This window comes from Carassius gibelio, chromosome A5 (assembly GCF_023724105.1).
Source record: "Carassius gibelio isolate Cgi1373 ecotype wild population from Czech Republic chromosome A5, carGib1.2-hapl.c, whole genome shotgun sequence".
NCBI classification, from domain to species: Eukaryota; Metazoa; Chordata; class Actinopteri; order Cypriniformes; family Cyprinidae; genus Carassius; species Carassius gibelio.
In genome coordinates, this window is record NC_068375.1 from 38224721 (window position 1) to 38247210 (window position 22490).

The 22490-nt window shown below is 36.3% G+C and overlaps 2 protein-coding genes across 3 annotated transcripts in view; one reads left to right on the forward strand and one right to left on the reverse strand.

Annotated features, from left to right (window-relative positions):
* Positions 1-421: 421 nt before the first annotated feature.
* LOC128014858 (unconventional myosin-XIX) lies at positions 422-22053 on the reverse strand. Its single transcript, XM_052598542.1, has 23 exons — positions 21777-22053; positions 18100-18247; positions 17456-17604; positions 15833-15946; positions 15189-15315; positions 15005-15074; positions 14811-14913; positions 14584-14680; positions 14395-14471; positions 14156-14246; positions 11181-11346; positions 10912-10985; positions 10552-10787; positions 9070-9246; positions 8791-8931; positions 8430-8537; positions 8254-8324; positions 7273-7352; positions 5832-5986; positions 5607-5736; positions 3951-4036; positions 3026-3361; positions 422-1417 (listed from the first exon to the last, which is right to left on the reverse strand). The coding sequence occupies exons 1-23, from the start codon at positions 21894-21896 to the stop codon at positions 1301-1303; spliced, it is 2973 nt and encodes a 990-aa protein (XP_052454502.1). The 5' UTR covers positions 21897-22053; the 3' UTR covers positions 422-1300.
* A 93-nt stretch (positions 22054-22146) lies between these two features.
* Positions 22147-22490, forward strand: part of LOC128014882 (phosphatidylinositol-glycan biosynthesis class W protein-like) — a 2603-nt gene continuing 2259 nt past the window's right edge. Inside the window, exons 1-2 of one of the 2 annotated variants that reach the window (XM_052598572.1) lie at positions 22147-22210; positions 22301-22377. The gene's annotated coding sequence lies outside the window, so the exon portion shown is untranslated. Of the gene's footprint in view, positions 22378-22490 lie in introns of both variants that reach the window. The other variant, XM_052598571.1, reaches the window with a different exon arrangement.

Here is a 22490-nt window from a genome sequence, read left to right on the forward strand (position 1 = left end):
TTCTGAATGCCATCAATGTCTTAAAGGAATAGTTCACCCAAAAATGTAGATAAGTTTGTTTCTTCATCAGATTTGGAGAAATGTAGCATTGCATCACTTGTCATCAATGGATACTCTGCAGTGAATGGGTGCCGTCAGAACGAGAGTCCAGTGAAAAAGTGGTCTGAATCAGGAGAGAAATCTGCACTGATCAAGCACCGTTATTGTGATGTATTTTGATGTGCGAGACAACAGGAGAAATGTTTTATGGATTAATGACTCATATTTTAGTTGAAAGCAACGGTTTGAAGTTAAAAACTTCTTAATAATGCATTTGTTTCATACAAACACGCAGCTTTTGTCTTCTCAAGACATTAACTGATGAATTTTATAATTACTTTTCCAGACTATAGATTATGTAAAAAGAAATCAAAAACAGAACAAGTCTCTAAAGATATTTATTGTCATTAAAGTTTGACAAGTCTTGGATTGGTTAAAGTAGTACTATGAGTTGTCACATGTTTTGCTGATTAACACCGAGAGTATAAATATACATAGATATAGATTATTGTTTATCATAAATGCAGTTTGCACATGCAATTCAGTGTTTCATAACCAAAAACTCACATTTAAAGAGAAATGTGTTGTACTTTTGAGTGGTTGGTGTTTGAAAATACATTTCGGTCTAAAATAGCATAACACTACAGAACTACAGATACATATGCAAATAGTATTTTAATTAATTCAGTTTGCTTTGGTAAGAGCATCAACAGCAATGCAGAAACCACGGCTTACCTTAAAGTGCTTCAAGTCTTACATTGTGCAATGAATAATTAATTATGAATTACTTCATAATATTTATGAATACTATACTCTCTCCAGTATCTCCCTCGGTTATCATTATAACTTACTAATATAATTATAGCATCACAATGTCACAAGTCTGTTTTTTTAATCAGTTTGTGTACACTGATATTAATGGAAATGAAATGCAAGGTTTTGAATTACACGATTTGGTATATTTAGCAGCATATTATAAATAACTTCAGAACAAAAACTAAAATCTCATCTACAAATATTTTTTAAGTTGTGCAAGAGACCCAGTTTTAATCTTGACAGATCACTCTAGTATAAAATGAAAGCTCTGTTGTATAAAGTACTAGTTATTTAAAAAAACTAGTGTTTACTGATTGAACGCAGAGCAGAATTAAAAGGCACTTTTAAATACAACTAAACACTGAATTGCACTAACAGTAAGGCAGCTAAATGTTTCATATCACTTAATGTAGTGTATTCAAAGGTGCATTGATTGCATGAAATCTCAGGCCCTGTCCTCCAGCAGGATCTGGTTGAATCCGGTCACCACGTCTGTCTTATTCACTGGGTGCATGTCAGCGTACAGCAGCGGAGATCTCTGGAGATGCATCTTAATGGAGCCCTGTCAAAAACACAGTTACATAACAGTTAAAGCAATATCTAAACATATACTTGCATCTCACATCAAAATCTGTCTGGGATATTAGTTAACTAAAACCATAAACATTTGTTTTAGTTTTGGTACATTTTTATTTGACACATTATTATACACTTTTTGTATTAAATCTGTATTTTGAACTGTACTGCTTTGGAAACTAGCCCAAATAACTGAACTTAATTACAAAAGCACATTACAAAATTACCAAAAATAAAATACAATAGCATATATTACAGCTTACAAAATTTCATAATGCATGAAAAATAAATCCACATTAAAATGGAACAACCTGATCTACATCAGAGTGAAGATCTATTAAAAATTTTAAAGTAATAAAGCTGAAACGTTTTTTTTTTTTGATGAAAACAAACTTAAAAGGGTCACATGATGCGATTTCAAAGCTTTCTTTCTCTTTGGAGTGTTACAAGCTCTTGGTAAATAAAGAAGACCTGTAAAGATACAAAGACTAAAGTCTCAAATCCAAAGAGATATTCTTTATCAAAGTTAAGAGTCAACCACACAGCCCTAAAACGGCTCGTTTAAACACCCCCCCACAGCTCTACGTCACTATGTGGAAATATTTGCGTGATGCCGCCCAAATGTTCACGCAAAGAAAGAAGCCGTGGTTTCAGTAACACAGTGTTGAAGCAGTCATGTCAGAGAGATGTGTGTGTATCGAGGAGAAAGAAAAAGCACTTTGTTCTTCTGAAAATAGATGCATTTAGGAATCTTTAAGATTACTTGCAACAGAACAGCAATGCATTTTATGGACGACTGTTTCGTGAACCTTGGAGAGGAGGTAATTCTGACTTTGAAGTGACAACCCTGCATTTCTGAATCAGCTGCTGTATGTATGTTATTAGTTTTAGTATTTGGCATTGACTGTATAAATGCAGAGTTTTGCACATCGTGTGTGTGTGTGTGTGTGTGTGTGTGTGTGTGTGTGTGTGAGAGAGAGAGATACAGCTGTCTTCACCGTCCTTGGCTTGGCTTGTTTACTGCAAACACACACAAGCTTCATCACTGTGTCTGTCACTGACTCTGTTCCTCTTTCAGCTTGAACTGATGGTTAAACTAAGGACATTATTAACTGTCTTTTCATTTATTTTGAAAGATGAAGCTCGCGATTACGGAAAGGGGCGTTACATTTTTGACTAGTGCTTGTGGTGATCGGCAAATCACAATGCACTGGGTCAGTCGGCCAATCAGAGCAGACTGCGCTTGTCAGAAGGAGGGGCTTCGAGGTGTTTGTGAGAGGCGGGGCATAGAGGACCTACAATAACGTACAGTATTTGAAAAAATAATGTGTTTTTGAACATTAAAGCATTTCGACATATTCTGTTACACCAAATACACAAAATAATGATCTTTTAAAAAAAGCATCATATGACCCCTTATATGACAAAAGGGCATAACAAAATGACAAACTTGAAAACTTAAGTTAAAATAATAACTTAAAAAAAGTTAATAAAAGTTATAGTATATAAATAATAATGAGTGTAAGCGGAATCATTCAAGGTCACTCAGAACTAAACAAAGCTCAGTTAACCGTATGTTTGAAGCATCTCTTACCCGCGGCTGAGCTCTGATAGATGCCACTCCCTGGTCAAACTGGTTGGTCTTTACTTTGTATTCACCGTTTCTGAATGGGATCTTCAGACACGCCATCATAGACTTGATCTGCTGGAAACCCGTGGCTGTCAGAGAGACGGTGACGCTGGGAGCAGAGGCCATGACCAGACCGATGGGCCATCCTCTGACCATCACAGGCTCCTGGATGCTGGAGAGCTGCACAGAGCCTCTCTCCTTCAGCAGAGGATCCAGCTTCGGAGACACACATGATGCTTCGTTCTCCATGAAATCCTCAGCATCATCCAGCTCTGCCTCAGCTAACGCATCCATCCACGCCTATAGAGGAGAAACACAGAGAGAACGGCACAAAACACATTTAACTGAAGCTAAATCTACACTTACTCAGCATGAATCTGCGTTCAGAAACCATTTGAGTTCTGTAATGACACTTTTCGAAATAACATTTTCATTTGATAAAGATGATCAAATAAACACCGAAACTTAAAAAGGTCTTCACAACAAAACAGCAAAATAAAAGTTCTGTTGAGCAAATCAAAACATAAATAGATTAATATTGTACAGTAATAACAACAATAATAATAGTACTTTAAGGAATATCAAGAAAAGAATGAATAAATAAATTATATTATTATTATTATTATTATTATTATTATTATTATTATTATTAATAATATATATATATATATATATATATATATATATATATATATATATATATATATATATATACACACACACACACACACACACACACACATATATATACACACACACACACACACACACACATATATATATATGCATTTAAATTTTTTTCTTCAAAATCCAATAAATTCCCAACAGACAAAATCAAGTCCGGTCTGACATCTTTATTAATCACAATAAAAATCAGCACAATTCTAACCCTCCAGCGCCTCCATCTGGTCTGGATGACTGATGCAGCTTTGTGCCATTTCCCAATCTCTCTTCTGACCAGCCAGGATCTCACACCTGTGATAAAGATGCACATAAAGACCGTTAAAAACACTACATACTGTACTAATACTGGATTACATTGCATCTGCTAAATGATTAAAAGTAAAGAAACACAATGTTATTTATGGACTACTATAGCTCGACAATTAAATTTGCATTAAATCATAAAAACAGAATAATAGAGAAGAATTAAAACAGGCTGAATTTGGGAGCAAATAAAAATTCAGCACATTTCATAGGGCCTTCTTTACGGTTTAAAATTGTAATTTGTTATTGAATTGTTAAAATGTGAACTTGTTTGACTTTTGGCTTTACTGATCTCAGTGAAGCAGCTATTTGGCTCGGGTGAGCTGCACCTGTTCGGTTATCAGGAGGAAGTTGATCAGGTGACAGCGTCTAGACGCACAGCAGATGTCTGCTCCTTCAGCCAAGCACAGGTCAGAGAGTAATGCACAGTCACTGAGTCTATTCCTGAAGAATAACGGCCTCTCGCTTGTGCACTTTATCTCTAAGCGGTCTAAAAGTGTCCTACTAACCCAACCAGCTGATTCCCAGCTTTAATTCTGAAAGGTCTAGAACTAGGTTGTGTGTCTTTAGGATAGTATTCTTAAACAAAACGAAACTGAAATTGCAATATAGCTTAATGCAATTATTAAACTGCAAAGGCAGTGATTTAATGCAATAAAAGTTGTAATAAGTGTTTTTCAACAAAAGAGAAGCTTTAAGGTCTCCATGCATTCTTCTGTCAAAATTAAAGATCTATTAAAATATTTGAAGTAATAAAGCTGAAACATTTTTTTTTTTTGATGAAAACAAACTTAAAAGGGTCACATGATGCGATTTCAAAGTTTTCTTTCTCTTTGGAGTGTTACAAGCTCTTGGTAAATAAAGAAGACCTGTAAAGATACAAAGACTAAAGTCTCAAATCCAAAGAGATATTCTTTATCAAAGTTAAGAGAATAAGTGTTTTTCAACAAAAGAGAAGCTTTAAGGTCTCCATGCATTCTTCTGTCAAAATTAAAGGTTATAGTTTCAATGGTTTAATGTAATGGTTAAAACGATTAAATTAAGACAGCCACAATATTAGTATTGTAATAATACTGTTGAAGTGCAAACAAAAATAATAGATAAATAAATACAATTCTTAAATTATACATTTTTGTACAGTGTTATTTTTTTATTTTACAGTGAAATATTACTATAATAAAAGTTATTTTTTTTTGTGTTTCTTCTATTTTTATGTAGTAGTTGTATTAGTTATAATACTAATAACTACAACAATAATTTATGATATTAATTATGGCTATTTATTTACTTTTTAAATATCCATACTGAGATATGATCAAAAAATTTTGGCCAAATTGTGCAGCCCTACAAACAAGCAATTTTTTTTTTTATCGCGCATATATATATATATATATATATATATATATAGCATTTTTTCTTCTTTTTTTCAAAAATCAATAAAACAAATTATAAAAAAAAGAAAAAAGAAAATTAGATTTCCCCCCCCCAAATTGTGCAGCTCTATTTGTTATACAACCATAATACCTGTAATAACAAAATAAAGAAGTGAAATCCTAACCTGCTTGTAAGCGGGTGGCAGCCTGTCTCTTGAGGTTATGCTGACGGGTCTGGTGCCTGCGCCAGCAACACTGGATACAGAACGCCTTCTGTGAGAGCACCCTGTTCCTGTGCTCCTCCAGCATCTCCAACTGCACATTAACATTACATCAGATCTGACCGCTTGTGATTGCATCAGCCGAGACAGAGTAAACAGGGTGAAAGAGCTGCTGACTGCATGCTTTACCAGAGAGTGTGTGAGAAAGACTTTGGTCCTGCCACAGTGCAGCATGTTGATGTCATCAGGGCTGAGGGTGGAGTGTGTGGCACGTCTCTTGAGGACCACATTAAGCACATCCTCTACTGCAGAACTCAGAACCGTCTGACTGCTCATCTCAGGGCCTGTGGGTGAAAGTGGAGCTTTAGAAATACACTTGATGATACTTCTATTGTGTTTTATGACAAGACACTAGAGGTAAAACCATTGCTTTTCCATGCACTGGGTTAGTTTTCAAATGTGGGCTATTTTACTTCCATAATGTCTTCTTTAAGACTACCGGAAAGAAAACATCCAAAATACACAATAAGGTACTTATTTTATAACACTTCATGTACTTGCGTCTTTGGATTTCCAATACAACATAAATCTTTAAAGGCCGTGAGATCCACTTCAGCAGCAATTGCATACAACAAACTTAATGTTTTTTCCCCTTATTATATTCTGAAGGTTTTGTTTGTTCATATATCATTCACCTGGTTTACATAACAGCTTATTCATAAAAACCAAGTATTCTTTTGGACTGTTGACAGTATTTTCTGACGTATGGAGTGATGCATTTATTTATATTTAACTCAATAATGCCTCATTTGCATATTAAACAAAATTTCAGACTTCAACTTATAATACAAACAAATGTCATAATGCACTGTTATTAATCAACAGGGGAAGTATAATGACATTTATTAGTTAAAAACTTCACCTGCTGTGTCTTGCCTTAATGCAACTGAAATCAAGCTCTTTAGTGTCATCTCATAGCTGCAACATGTTCAATTAAAAGTTTGCTTTGACTCTTCGAGGTGTTAAAGCAGACATGTTCAATCCTGTTCCCATGAATCCACTTTCCTGGAGATTTTTTACTTCAAATCCTGCCCTAACTCACATCTGTAAATTTCTAAATACCTAGCTTAGTTGGTTTAGGTGCATTTGATTACAGCTAGACTCTGCAGGAACGCAGATCTTCAGGAAACAGACTGTGCTTTCTTGGTTTATCTGAGATTTAAAACAGATTTTTACTTGCTTTAAACAAACTAATGTCCACATCTAAGAAATGGTTATCTGTACCAAATCCCACAAGCCCTGACAAGAAACCACATGCAAAAAAAAATACAACTTGTTTATTTCTAAACATTAATCATATTAAGCCAAGATTTAAATAACATGCAGAAGAGGGAAATCATGAAGAGAGGAAAAAAAAGAAAAGGCAAGCAAACGCTTCACTGCATGCAAAATATCCACTAAATAAGCATGCAGTAATTCACCTGAGGAATTCTGATTCACATTATCTAAGCACTGCGTTCATAAAAGAAGATAGGAAGAAATGAGAGAAGGATACTGAAAGAACAAGACAAGAATCAAGAATTAAAGAGGAGCATAAAAAACTTTTTTGTTCACTTAATGATCTACATACTGTGTATTTGGTTGATTTGTGCAGTTAGTCTGGTGTTTGTGATCAGCCCGTATCTTTGGAGGAAACTGCCATATGGGATCCTGTACAAAAAAAAAAAATAATAATAATTTAGTTTTGATTCTAAAAGGAATTCTGTAATAACGTCTCTAAACGTGAGGCGATATGGAAGTTCTGGCCAGTAGTATTGCCTCTTAAATTAAAGATGCACTGATTGACCGGCCGTTGATCAGTCTCACGTTTTTCTGATTTTGAGCAAGACCGTGTTGTTGCCAGCGGCGCAGGCAATGAGATCAGTCACGCTCTTTTCCTTGTGTACACTTTTTTTTTAATAACTAGGAAGCACTGAATCCTGGCCACCAAAAAAAGTTCACGCAAGAATAATTGAGATTTTAATGCACTGATAATGTATTGATGTGAGTGAGAGCGAGGCTTGCACAGAGTATCATCATGTATCATCACGAGCCGCAGGTTTTAATTTGGTTTTATGTTTTTATTTTGTTTTATTGTACGTTTAGCAGTGATTCCCATCCACTTACATTATAAGACTGATAGACTGCAACGACTTGTGTTAAAAATCTCAGTTTGTGTTCTACTGAAGAAACAAAGTCACGTTCATCTTTGATGCCCTGGGGGTAAGCAGATAAACATCAAATTTTCATTTTTGGGTGAAATATCCCTTTAATGGTAATAATAACATCAGGTTAGGAAAAAGCATTTTTAAACGGTGAAAAATGACATCTGTTTTGTTATACAAAGCAAATAATTTTCAGTTAATTGTATTTCTACCTCAGTCACAGAGCACTTGATTTCGAGAGCGAGAACATCCTACGGGTCACAGAGAACCAGAATTAGCAAAAATCTGTCACACTTACAAAAAAAAATGGAAGCGGCCAAGAGAATCCCAATCATCTCTATTTTGAATAAAATTATATGTTGTAAAATGAAGTGTATTAAATGTTAAATGAAGAGATTGAGTGTTACCTGATGGGAAATCCTGCTGCGCTGATGTTTATGGTCTCCACTATCCCACAGGCCTCAAGCTGAGCGATAACCTGAACACAAACCAAACAGAGACTCACTAGCCAGTAGAACTATAAACCCAGTCTGTGAACAATAAACCTCAAGGAAACCCCAAGTGAAGATCTGTTTTTTCCTACCTCTTCCCTTTTGAAGGTGAGCGGTCTGCAGTCGGGGTTGGGTTTGATGCAGCGTGTGTAGTGTGGTGTTGTGCTGTGTAAAATCTTCATCAGGCTTTCAAGAGAGTTCTGCATATTCACAGAAAGACAATCAAATGTTCATTATAAACACAGACTCAGCTCAATCTAAAAATGAGTGTGTGTCTCCTTTAAAATTTCTCTTTGGCCAGCTCGTGCAATCAAGAATATAACACGTACTGGGACAACAAAATGATCTAAATGTGAATCATATTGATTAACAGCTAATGCAAAATCATACATAAAAACACCTTGACATTTATCAGAAGACAAAATGGAATGCTATAACATCTTTATTCTTTACCCTAAATTTAGAGACGACAGTGACCACTTTACTGTGTCCTCGCAAACCCTCACTCTCACGGTCACCGTCAGCAAAAAGACTGTGCAGCAATGAATCCTGGGAATTCTGCAGGAGACTGATGAGCTCAGAGGGAACTGGATCCTGCAGAACAAACAGACATTCACTCAATATTATGCATTCACTCCAAAGCATCAAAACACTTTATAAACCTATTAATAAGAAATTTCAGCTTAGACAAGCTACATAGTTCATGCACGCAAATATTTATATAGTTTGCACCTTGTTCTTCTCCATCATGCCCTCGATCTGGTAGCTGACTTTGCCTGCGTAATGGGCCACAGTGAAATGGGGCTGTTTGCTGAATTTGTCCCAGCTGATGCTGGCGTTATCTGAAAGCTCCTTCTGCAGACGCACACAAAACTGCTTCGCATCCGATGCTCTGTTCAGACGACACTCCTGGACAACAGACAGACAGAATTAGAGAAACAGAAAGAACGAACTCATTAGTGCTATTAAAAAAGCTATTTCACTATGTATAATGGTCATAAAGTTATATATAAGGCTATTCTTAAAAATATTTTGGTTTGCAGTAACAAAAAAAAAAAAAAGTGTCGGTAGGTAAGTCTATTTTTTTTGTTAAGTTTAAATGTAAAAAAAAAAAAAAAAAAAAAAAAGTACAATTTTGGTGATGGTGATTACATAGATATGAATTTAAACAAATTAGCATATCGTGACATCACTGATTGGGTCTTCAACCCGTGCCTTCGGGCGCATCATTGCAAACCTCATTTTGATGCAGGCTATATAGACCACAAACAAATTGAAATCTTTGTCAAAAACGTGTTTATTGCATTAATTTCAGGTGCATTCATTTGAAGAAAAAAAATGAGGTAGTGTTATACTGTTTAACTTGCATCCACCGCTAGGTATCAATGCAACCTACAAATGAGCGACCGTTTACTTTGCTTTCTTGGGTTGTCACTTTTGTGAAAACAATTTTTGAGTTTGATTTGAGAGACAAGTGTTCATTGAATCGATTGTAGCATTGATTTTGCATGTCTAAATACGTTTTATACGGCAAATAACACCAAATATAGGTAAATCCACGGACAACAGGTAGAAGGAATGTAAAGATTCAATATATATTCAAAAACACGCATAAGTAGATGATTCTAGCCTGAATCTGTATCTGTATGCATGAGACTGTCTGAATATCGGCAGAATTCACACTTTTGTTGTAAAAAGAGAAATACTGTGCATTAGTATTATTTGCTGTTATGCGTGTGTGTCCGAAGCTGCAGTTGCTGTGTGACGCGTTTTCCAAAAAAAAAAAAAAAAAAACAACCGGATATGCTCCAAGAGAAGGTCGTTAAAATAAATTTCCTATATTCGTTTCCGAAACTTGTGTTGATCCAATCGATTCGTGCAATAGATTTTCGAACAAAGTGACAGTGTCGGTCACGGGTTTAGACTAGACGGGAGAAGGGATGGGAAAAGATCTGGGCAGTTTTTCCAGAACTTCGTGCCAAGTTAAAGCGGTGTTGAGCTGTTTTAATGAATCTTTTAGATGCATTATGGCGCCCGAATCCGTATGACTTTGAACAGTGACCGTGAACATTGTGTTGCAATTACAAATAGAATACAATCCAAAAGAAATTAAAAGATGCCTTGAAAGACAAAGCCATTTTCTTCATGCAAAAATCCTGCATAATGATTATATTTATGTGTATCTTTTTCTGAGATGAAGGAGTGTAAGCAGACCTCATTGAGCAGGGAGAAAATACTGGAGGGACTGCCTTCAATCAGGTCCAGGCAGCCCTGGTTGTCTTGGTACCGTATGAAAGACCACTGCAGCCCCTCGGTCACATACTCCTCCTGCTGGGCTTTCAGGTAATGAGCCACAAAGTGCTGCTGCAGCTTCTCGTTAGCGTAATTAATACACAACTGCTCCAGATTGTTCAGGAGGAAGCATTCGAAACCGTACACATCCAGCAGACCTGTAGAAGACACACGTCAAAGATTAAATGGGTTTTCATTCCTTAAAGAAAACCAGATAAAATATCTCTTTCTGACTGGAAAGTAACGTATTTAAAATAAAAAGTGAATAATTAGAACATTTACCAATGAAGTTGCACCACATGGAACTGTCTGCACACATACTGTTGTTTATGAATCTGACTAACCAGTCAAACAGCCTGTAAATAAACAAAAAAACATTTCATTTGCTCCAGCACTCACTGTCAGTATATTGGAAAGTATAAATAATGCTAAATTCTACATGCTGCATTATATAGAAATGTAGCGTGTACAGTAGAGTGTGTTTTGTGCCCAAGACTTGCTCTTTCAGAGTAGCATCTTCGTAAGATATGACATGAGTTTATGCGACTCACCGTGCATAAATTGCTTTAGCAAGACAGTCTCTCCGGACGCCGCACTCCGACTGAGAGCAAGGTTTGAGGACGTTCTGTTTTCCAGCGCGCAGAGTTCTCACGGTCAGACACGACTGCAGCTCGTCTAACGGTACATGAAGCAGGTCAGCGGTTTTCTGAAGGAAACCTGCTCACAGCATTGAGAGAGAAAGAGAGAGAGAAAAGTAATCAACACATGCCACTAGAGGTCGACCGATATATCGCTCGGCCGATATATCGGGCCGATATTTGTCATTTTTTAATATATCGGCATGGGCCGATATCCGTGTTTAGTAGTGCCGATTTAAAGTCAGGCACGTCGGCGGGCAGCCCCATGTTATTGGCGCTGTGGAAAGTGCTGCTGCTGCCACTGCATGTGAAGCACCCCAAGGCAAAACTTTTGGAAGATTCAACAACAGACCTGGGAGATAAAGGTAGTCAGAGAATTTCACTCTGTAAATGGAGTGGAGAAGTTGGCAGCTCTCACAAACACTGCAGCGTGATTGAGTGCTCCATTACTCCGCCCCGCTCACAGACAGCACCGCGCTCTGAGAGACAGCTGTCCTGGAGCTGCCCAGAATGGTGAATAACATGTGTTTGGAAGCATGGTTTGATGCAGACAATAACCAGTTTTCCATCCAACTCATTTGTATTTAGGGATGTCAACATTTATTAATTTCCATGATCGATCGTCGTTTAAATTAACGATCAAGTGATAACCTTAATTCTGCAAAATGCGTCTGCAGCGGTATTATTATTATGTGCAAAAGCCACTTGGAAAAAAAGCCTTCTCACACGAATTAAAGGGGTTTTAGTGTGAATAAAATGCTACTAGCAGGACTGTAAAATGAATAAATGTGATTATGATCATTTGATAAATTGAAGAGAGCGCGCCATACGTTGGAGACCATGTTACTTTGTTGACTGTTTCCCATCAAGGAGACCGCTGAATGCCCCTCTTTAAACGGTTTCGTGGTGCCCGTTGTTGTATTTTAAAATGCAGTGTTTTCAAATTACACTATAGTAGTGGTGCAACGGATCATCATTGATCCGTGATCCGTTCGGATCAATATCTTCGGTTCGGCACACATGTGACCCGCGGATTGATTTATGAAAAAAAATAAAATAAAAAGTTGCGCATGTTCAGTCCACACTCAGTGGTAATGCGGAGCGGAGGAGCTTGAACGCACCGCGCATTTTGGCTTCCCTGTCAGATATAATGATGAAGGAAAGAGGTCAGAGTGAAAAGATTGTGCCAGATCTTTATGAACAGGAGAAGAAAAAAGTTGTGGATGAACTATCCCGAGCATCCCCTGTTGCGCTTAGGGGATTGAGAGCTATGTGACGATAACTGCTCACTTCATCACAGCAGACTGAGAGATGAGAAGTCGGGGTATTATGTTTAAAAGAAGATATTATGCCATGTGCACTAAGTTGATTTCATATATTTTAATTTAATAATTTAATGTTAATAAAAAAAGACAAAACATATGTTTATTTGTCTTGGCCTTTTTTTCTTTTCTTTTTTTTTTTTTTTTTTTTTTTTGCTGATCCGAAAAATTATGTGTTCTGCACATATCCAACTGTTTCCATATTCGCAATGTATCTGAATGTTAAACTATAATATATAATAAACCATATATATACTCTTCACATGAGCAAAAACGTCCTTTGCATAACACCAGAGAGGACCGGTATACGGTGTATTTAAACTGACCAGTGTAACCTTTTAAATGTTTGGTTGACTGGACTTTATTTTAGTAATGAACAGACTGCGATGTAAGTTTAAAATTAGAATGAACTTTAGATGTTCTGTGTCATTTATATCAAACATAAATGTTGCTAGTTGCTAGTGTGTTTGCAGCACTACTGTTAGCCTATTTATTTTTTATATATTTATTTTTTTATATTTTTCAGTTTAATTGATTTTTATTTCTAAAATTGTATTTATTTAAATGTATATTTAAAGTTTACATTTATGTTCCAACAAACTTTAAAAATTCTACTTGATACATGTAAATGCTCTAAAACTTATGTAAATGATTGACTTATATATATTACCTGTTTTATATATTACCTGTTTTATATATTTAATACTTGGTCAGTTTAATGATTTGTTTGGTTAACTTTGGATACATTTTTTTATTTTAATACCGTGCAGTGCACTAAATTAAGATTCGAGGGATGGTTCAAGTCAGTGCTCAATAAATGATGATAAGTTTAGAGAGGTTGTGCATCCACTTATTATTAGTGTGACATTTTAGCATGCAAATCAAGGGGAAAACTCCAAGATATCGGCCCTAAAAATCAGCAGCAAATATCGGCCATCGGCTGACTCTGACCTCTAAACATCGGCATCGGCTATAGAAAAACCCATATCGGTCGATCTCTACATGCCACTAATTAAACACAGTATCCGTCACATATCCAGCACGTCCTTGGGGGGAATATTTATTAATGTCTTTGACCTCTGTACATAACAGATAGTGATTTTAATACATGTATTCCGCAAGGATGCATTAAATTGAAAAGGTGACAGTCAACACATTAAATGTTACAAAAGATTTATATTAAAAATACATGATTTTGAATGATCTATTCATCAAAGAAACAAAAAAGTAACAGTTTCTAGAAAAACAATGGAGTAGCACAACTGTTTTCAATATTGATAATAATCAGAAATGGTTCTTGAGCATTAAATCAGTATGTTATCATGATTTCTGAAGATCATGTGACACTGAAGACTGGAGTAATGGTGCTTTGATCACAGGAATAAACTACACTTTATTTTAAATTGCAATTTGCAATGTGTCACCGGAAAATACTAGTGAGACAGGAGGAATGTTGCATTATCCATAAAAGTACTTTGCCTCATCATGTCTGGAATATGCATCTTGCATTATTCACGGACATAATTTATCTTTTTATATAAATAATACAGCTGAAACACGTCACACCTTTGGAGCGTACATCAAGATCACACGTCTGAGCCTCTTCTGATGCAGGACTGAAGTCCACGTTCCCCAGCTGCAGAAGACCTGCAAGGATCTTTGCAGAAACACAACAATCATGTCATTTTAACAAATAAACAGTATATTTATTTCTACAATCTGCCTCATCAACTAAGCAGTTTAAAATCATTTAGAAAGTGCAATCTTCACTGAGGTTTTGAAATAATTTTACACTGATCACTTACTCTGAAAATCTGTCTGCGTTTACTCTCATCAATGCCAAGGTTGATCATGGCTTCCACAGTCTCTTGCAAACAGTCTTCTGCTCAGACACAAAAAAACAAACAGAATGCAAGATGTCAAATCACAACAGTGCCTTCTCAGATTCCTCCTTTCATGCTTCAAAAGTCAAATTCTTGAAGTGCAATACTTGCCTTCTAAGGTTTTCTCAGCATGTGGCAACCAAGCAAAGTCTTGATCCAAAGGCAGCATCCATTCAAGTCTCTGTTTCTCTGTGGCTCCTTTCATCATCTTCAAATCAAAGCGATTATAAACAACCAACATTCATTCAAATGAAACTATCCAACTGCCTGAAACCCTTGAAAGATTTTAGATAAATCTACATAGATACAACTGATAGTATTACTGTCTCTTATTTCACCTGGTAAAATATGTGAAAATTTCTCTCATTTGGAGTTTGGAAAGCCACTCTGGTTTTCTCCAAGAGATACGTCTGCACTGATGCCCCAACCAGCAGCTGAGAGCTGCATTATAAACAACAACAACAACTGATGTTTACACCAATCACAAGATGTTTCAGGTTCATGTGTGAAACGGAGAGAAAGCAAAACTGACCCATTGAGCTGAAGCTGAATGTATTTTCCAAAGCGACTGCTGTTACTATTGCGTAATGTGCAGGCATTGCCTGGGGAAGTAAGGAAAAGGAAAATAAAGACTTTTAGAAAGAGTGTAATGAAGATGAGTGTAACTTCAGAGAGAAAATGAGACTAAAACATCATCTGCTCTCTGTCTTTCTCACCAAACGCCTCCATGAGCGGATTGGAGCCCAGTACTCGTCTTTCGATCTTCTCTACGGTGTCCTGGCACTTCTGAGAAGAGGCCGCCACAGTGGCATAATACTTCATCAGACAGCGTGACGTCCACGTCTGAGGAGATATTTTATAAAAGGAGATGTGGTCTAAATCATGGAGCAGTCTTAAACTTAGTATGTATTTGGAATTTGAGCTTGAAAGATCATTTAAAGACGGTAAATAATGAGAAATCATAATTTTATTCTTTATTTTTTCATTAAGAGACTTTAGAACTTCAGAACTCAGAAACAGTCTAAAAAAAGTGCTTTAAAAACACTTTCTTAATGTCGCTTTTTTAACTTTAGTTAGTGTGTTGCTGATAGTTGCATAAACAACGTCTGCAAAGTTACGACACTCAAAAGTTCAATGCAAAGGGAGATTTTTTCTTTTAAATGGGTCATCGGATGCAAATTGTCCACAAGTTGATATGATTCTTTAGGGTCTAAAAGAAAAGTCTGTAACTTAGTTTAGTTAAGATTCCTCAATGGTAGTGTAAAACAACACCGTGTTTACCCCGTCAAAAACAGCCATTTTCAAAGCAAGCTGTTTTCTTGCATGAGAAGAATATTAGTTAATTAGGAACATCACTTACCTTCCCAGCTCCGCTCTCTCCAGAGACGACCAGCGATTGGTTCATGGGCTCCACCTGGCCTTGCACGTTCCTATAAGCCTCTTCTGCTACGATGAAGATGTGTGGCTTAAACTCCTGTGTACAAAGAGATGCTTTAACATTGTTTTCAGTATAACAGTGTTTTCTGTAAATCAGGTAGAGATGGCTGATGCCTCAGTGCATTTAATATAACCTGCCTTTACCTGTCTCTGAAAGGTTAGTCAATATTATTTAGAGCGGCCTCAGTTGTTGTTTTTTTTCTAACTTCCTGATTTGCAATTTTTTCAATAACATCCTCTGACGTCAAAATAAACATGTAGAGCAAAGCACTGTCTAAGTTACTGGCCCACAATTTGAAAAGTTCAAACCTCATAATTAAAAAATAGCTTGCATTTTACCTAATTTAATTATTGTGGAAATTGATGCACAAGATGCAACAAAAAAAAACACAGATTGTTTGGTGCAAATGAAAGTAAAAAAATTAAAGACTAAGTAACTGTTGATTTAATGTCAGTGAACCTACTGAACAAAGCAGGTGTGCAAACATTGTTTTGACACTGTCCTCTACTATGGCAAAAGCCAAATGGACAGCTAAACATCTGTTATGCATCAACAGCATTTGAAAGAGAGAAACACGTCTGTCATTTCAAAAGACAACATATAAAACCCATACGACTAGGAGTGGATGATATGACCAAAACATTCACGGTACAAGTCATTTTATATCACATTAATGGTAGATAATCACAATATAGTAATTCAAATAGTTATAGTTATTTTTGTATTATTCAACAAAAATGAAACCAAGAAATATTTAATTTATTACATACATTGTCATCAGTAATGCCTCTTTGATTCGTTTGATGATAATCCAGTAAACTAAATACTTCAGGCTGGTTTAATCGGTTTCTGGTGACTAAATTTTAAAACATAACCAAACCAGTTGACATATTTCTACCAATGCACTGAATTAAGTATCACACTACTAATATAACCATAAAAACTCATAGCATTTATGTCTTCCACACTAAAGTATTTGTAACTTCCATGTTTTGATGTTAGAGGTGTACTAATTAGGGATGTGCATGACGACTAATTTGACTGTTGTTTAAACTGAAGTTTTGTATCCGACTAGTCGACTATTCTAAAAGCAAGAAACCCCCAAAACAAAAACAAAAAAACCTTGTTGTGCGTATATATAATAGCCTACATTTGTAAGCCAATTAGACATTACACAGTTTCACAAAGCTTTTCTGTTTCCTCGCACACCTTGCTCGTCTTTCGCATGGTCACATTTGAGCTCGCCACAACTGACACGAAGAAAACTCATGTGAGGCATGAGGAAAAAATGTTGTTTACGTTCTGAAACACTTTAAAAGAAAAATAATTTTAATTGTTTTACTTTAACTTCTTATTTCAAGTGTTGTAAATGTAACAATGGGAATTTGATAGTAACATAAAATGATGATAATTCGAAAGATAATCAAGGTTTTTTTTTTTTCTGTCGTGTAATCGACTATTGTTTTCAGTGTCGAATAGTAGGAGCTGTACCGGTTAGTCGATAAGACCCACACATCCCTAGTACTGATAGACTTGTGTATTCACCTGAGGCTGAGGGGCGGAGTGATATTCCTTCATCACATCCAGAGAGTACAGGTGAGGGACGGGCTGGAAGGGGTTGAGGGCGACCAGCGTGCAGCCAGCATGTGTGTAGAAAACCTTTGCACTGTACCTGGCCTGCAGACATTTCAGCACTGCCAAACACAAAACTACACAGCTGTAACTGACTGTAACTGACACAACAGGACATACAGGACTGGTATGGAGGCTCGTTTCTGCCAAAGGATAAAAATATAAAAGAGGTAATTGTGTCTTCGCACAATTCTGACTTTTTTTTTTCCTTTCTTGCAATTCTGAGAGATATTAACTCACGATTCTGAGAAAAGTCTTAATTGCATAATTTTAACTAGTGTGAAATAAAAGTTGCATTTTGTATGTGATATGAAGGTCAATATTATGAATCAGAATTCAAGCTCCAGTCTAGAATTTCACATGCTAGAATTAAAATCAGGCATTAAATTACTGTAATGAGGAAGATTATCATATTATCCGAATTGGAGAAGAAGAAGAAAATCTTGACACATTATTTACTTTCAATAAACATCATAAGGCCAATGCTGATAAATGATCAATATAATTGCTGACATAAATCACACAAGCCTGTTACCAAGTGCTTTTGCACACTGTACCTGTAGAAGGTGTAACCGGGTTGACTTTAGTGAGGTCGTCATACGTGTGAAGTTCTGCTTCATTGATGAGGAAATCTCGGATGTCCTCTTCCAGTGAATCAATTACAGATTTCCTGAAATCCTGGGCTCTGTCTTTCAGTCCATTTATCTGCATGATGCAATTAATAAATAAAGGTATAATAAAGAATACGTTCCCCACTTACTCTACAGATCATGCAGCAATCCAATTCAGAAAAGTACAGTACAAGCCCTAATGCCGTTCTACACAATCACATTTATTACATTCCATTGACAAACCAGTTCGGTGATAATCAGAAATGCCAAGTTTTCCTTTTCATCGTTTTCAGAGTCCTTCATCCATAATATTGCTTTCATCAGTTAAAAAAAGTCACCTTGTCTGAATCAAGAGAGAAATATACACACTTGCACAGATCTGAGAGGACAACAGAAGGTGGATTTTACACTGAAGAAAGTGTTTTTATGGGTTATGGATAAGGATGTGCAAAAAATCGAATGCGATTTTCATATCCAGCAAGTGCGTTCAGATCAGGGTTGCCAGGTTTTCAAAACAAAACCTGCACAATTGCTTCTCAAAATTAGTCCAATCACGTTTCGTTCCGGGTTATAACCATAGACTGTATAACATACACGTTTTTTGGCAGGTTCACTTGGTAAAATTCGCATTATTGGGGCTAGATATCACGTTATTGGGATTGTGGTCACTTTGACCCGCACACATGAAAAACTACCGCAGACTTGGCAACACTTTTGGCATTTACTACACACTAGGGCTGTACAATGTGTCGTTTAAGCATCGATATCACGATGTACGAATCCACTAGTCACATCGCAGGATGTGTGATGTAGGCTGTCGTAGTTGATCCGTTATTCATTAACCGTACAGGCCAGCTGCTCCCCCAGCCGCTCACCTTCACCGTCTTCAAACAAAAAGAGCGCCGTCTTGCTCTCTCTCCCTCGCGCATATTAATCAAAATCAATTGACACAATGGTGTCTGAAAAAAAAACTATCCAGTGAAGAAATGTTTTCTGTGTTGTCAAATCTTGTGCGATATCCTAAACTGCACAGATAATTACACAACGCGTGCCGTACACGTCTGATTCGCGAACTAATGATTCATTTGAACCGATTCAATTTAATGAATGGTTTAAACAACTGACCTGTACAACTTTGAAATCATGAGACGTCTGAATTGGTATATATATATATATATATATATATATATATATATATATATATATATATATATATATATATATATATATATATATATATATATATATATATATATAAAAACTGTAACACTTTACAAAAATGTTCTATTTATTAAACTATTTAAGAATTTGAGAATGTAAGTGTGCTCACCCCATTATATTTGTAAGAAAAAATTAGATTATATTTCATATCGCAATATATATTGCAGAAAAATCTAATTTTTTCCTAATATCATGCAGCCCTACTACACATTGTGAGTGACAGTGACATACATATATATAGTGACCCATACTCGGAATTCGTGCTCTGCGTTTAACCCATCCAAAGTGCACACACACAGTAGTGAACACACACACACTGTGAACACACACCCAGAGCAGTGTACAATTCCTGCCAGCCTGAGACTCAAACTCACAACCCTTGGATTGCAAGTCCTACACTCTAACCGTTAGGCCACAACTTCCCCCTTGTTCACTGACAACATACAAAATCGCAGGTAAATCATTGTCAATTTTGCCTTAGTTATGGACTCATATTTTAGCAGGAAGCAACGGTTTGAAGTTAAATAAAATATGGGTGATTTGTTTCTTACAAACGTGCAGTTTTTTATTTCACAAGATGTTAACTGATGGACTGGAGCGGTGTGGATTACAGTGGTGTTTTTATCAGCTGTTTGGACTTTGTGCACATTCTGACGGCACCCATTCACTGCAGAGGGTCCCATTGGTGAGCAAGTGATGCCTAAATTTTTCCAAATCTGTTCCCATGATAAAACAAACTCATTTACATCTTGGATGGCCTGAGGATGCTTAAATGGCTATATGCAACTATATGTTAATTAAAAAGTGCACAATATCACCATTAAGCTTATGCCAGATGTGTTTATCAAAAGAAAGAGCCTTTTAAATGCGTCAAGCCAATACATGTGCATGTCATATTTCCGGCATCTTTGCTTGACACCTTGAGTTTAGACTAATTGCACGTACTATTCCTCATTTGAAAGACAAAGCAAAAGTTCCTAAATGAGCAACAACAGAGTAAGAACATTTCCTAAAAATAATATGCCTGGACTTCACTTTATGAAGATCAGGTGAGGCGTTGCACGTACTTCCTGTGATGCTGCTGTGAATCCATATGGTCTGATGACGGCATGTGATGACAGCGTGTGTCAGGACATGCTGAACACAAGCTAATCATACACTGTCTGCTGGACAGACCCGCTCCTAATCCAATAACACAGGTGCACCACAACAAGACTAAGTTAAGAGGAAACTGAACTGACTGGTGAACATCTTAAAAAAATGGTAAGATAGACCTTGGCTAGTGCAGGGATTCATACAATTTGTAATTTGTTCATTAGTCCCTCTAACTCTAGCACTCTTTAGTATTCTAATTGCAAGAAAGAAAAAACTTGACCCTAACACTTGCACCCTCTATTCTATTTCTATTCGTACTACTTGTATTCTTTAAGAAAGAGAGAGAGAGAGAGAGAGAGACTAGCATTCTCTATTTAAACACAAAAAATCATCTGCTAAATGATTAAATGTAAATTCCCATAGAACTGATCCTATTCCATCTGTAGGGAACTTTCTTTCTGACACCAACACTTGAGTCAATGCATGATTCATGATGGCCCAGAAAAAAATCAAATTAAAACCTGCAGCATGAGAAACAAACCAATTGCATTATTCACACTTATTGGTAAAACAAAACTTAATAACTGGGTAAATGCTGCAAAAAAAAATTTCACCATGGAAAATATAATTTGTATTCATTTACACTAAAATAGGCTGGATTAATGTCAAATAACCTTGTTATGATAAAAAAAAAAAATTTAAATCAAAGGGCTCGCCTGTAATAAGTGTTCAGGTGGTTGTTCTGCGCATGCTCAGATCAGTCTAACCTGAGTGCGGAATAATCCAAGTATCAGCGTATGTTCTTCAGACTTGACTGCACCGTTTCTTAATCCGCTAATGACAACACGAGACACGTCCATGAAAATGCAAATGAGGGAGCACCGGAAAAACAAGCCAGTTCAAATGAGTGATTAGAAATAATCACTGTAAATCACTTTATTAACGGTTAACGTTACGGTTTTGTTCAATAGAAAACGAGCTTTAGTCCCTAGTCACCAAGCATGTTTAATTACTTCCCAACAAATAAAATATTTAGGGTGGTTATAAAATGGGAGCCATTTAAAATTCAGATTGTAATATACGTTAATTCTGAAAGTGAAGTGTATTGTATTTCTTAAAACTATAAACTAGTAAATACCACCATGATGTTTGATGATGACGAACATTATGATTGTAATGTTTGTTCGTTTTTTAATTTTATTAAGTTTTGTTTTGTTTTTTTGTAGGTAATACATTTTAAATTTCAAAATGAGGTAAAACGTGTCAAATTAGCAGTTAATAAAAAAATAAAAGTTAGCGTAATTTACCTTTTCCTTCTGTCGGTTTGGTCTTGCAGTCTTTTCCAAACTCCTTGATGTCCCGTCAGAACTGTTAACGGTCGAAACTTCTTTATTTTTGAATAAAATCTTCTGTTTGACATTCGCCATAGCTGTAAACTTTAAGAAGACACGTCTCGCAGTATTTACTGTATTATATCGCTGCCATTAGGCTGATATTTCTGTGTTTTTTGTTTGATTTTTCAGCCTCACTGAAGGACAAGACTCTCAACCACGCTCGCTCTCGCGCCGGTAGCTTCTGTTCTGATGACACGCGCGCGGTAACGTCACACATTTTAGACGCAATTAGGCCCCGCCCATGCAATGACGTTTGTCTGAAAGTCACGCCCAACGCGGAAAAGAACCGTCCCATACTGAATGTGGCTGCACTTTGTGAGGATTATGACGGAAAGAATGAACGATCTGTATGACGAATGTTTATTTGTACTATTTAATAAAAAGTAAGGGTATATTGGAATCCATATTTAGTGTCCTAAACCTGTTTATCGTGACAGGCAACTGCTGTAATGTTGGTCTCTGCAGTTTAGTCCTAACCTGATTTATCTTATGTCCACACATCACAAGGGAACAGGTTGGTTACATTTCCTTATGCATTGCATACCATAAATAGTTTCATTGAGTATGTTTCTTGATTTAATTTCTTTCATGTCTGGAATTGTTTGAACATTTTGAGATCAAAACCAC

Bases quoted from the DNA above. Each gene is read 5' to 3' on its own strand.
- LOC128014858 (XM_052598542.1), bottom strand. From the start codon at position 21,896: ATGGCGAATGTCAAACAGAAGATTTTATTCAAAAATAAAGAAGTTTCG. The intron at 7,353-8,253 runs GTAACACTCAAT...TTTTTTGTACAG, and splicing joins GCAGCAGGATTTCCCATCAG to GATCCCATATGGCAGTTTCC. The intron at 5,737-5,831 runs GTAAAGCATGCA...GTTAATGTGCAG, and splicing joins TCTTTCTCACACACTCTCTG to TTGGAGATGCTGGAGGAGCA.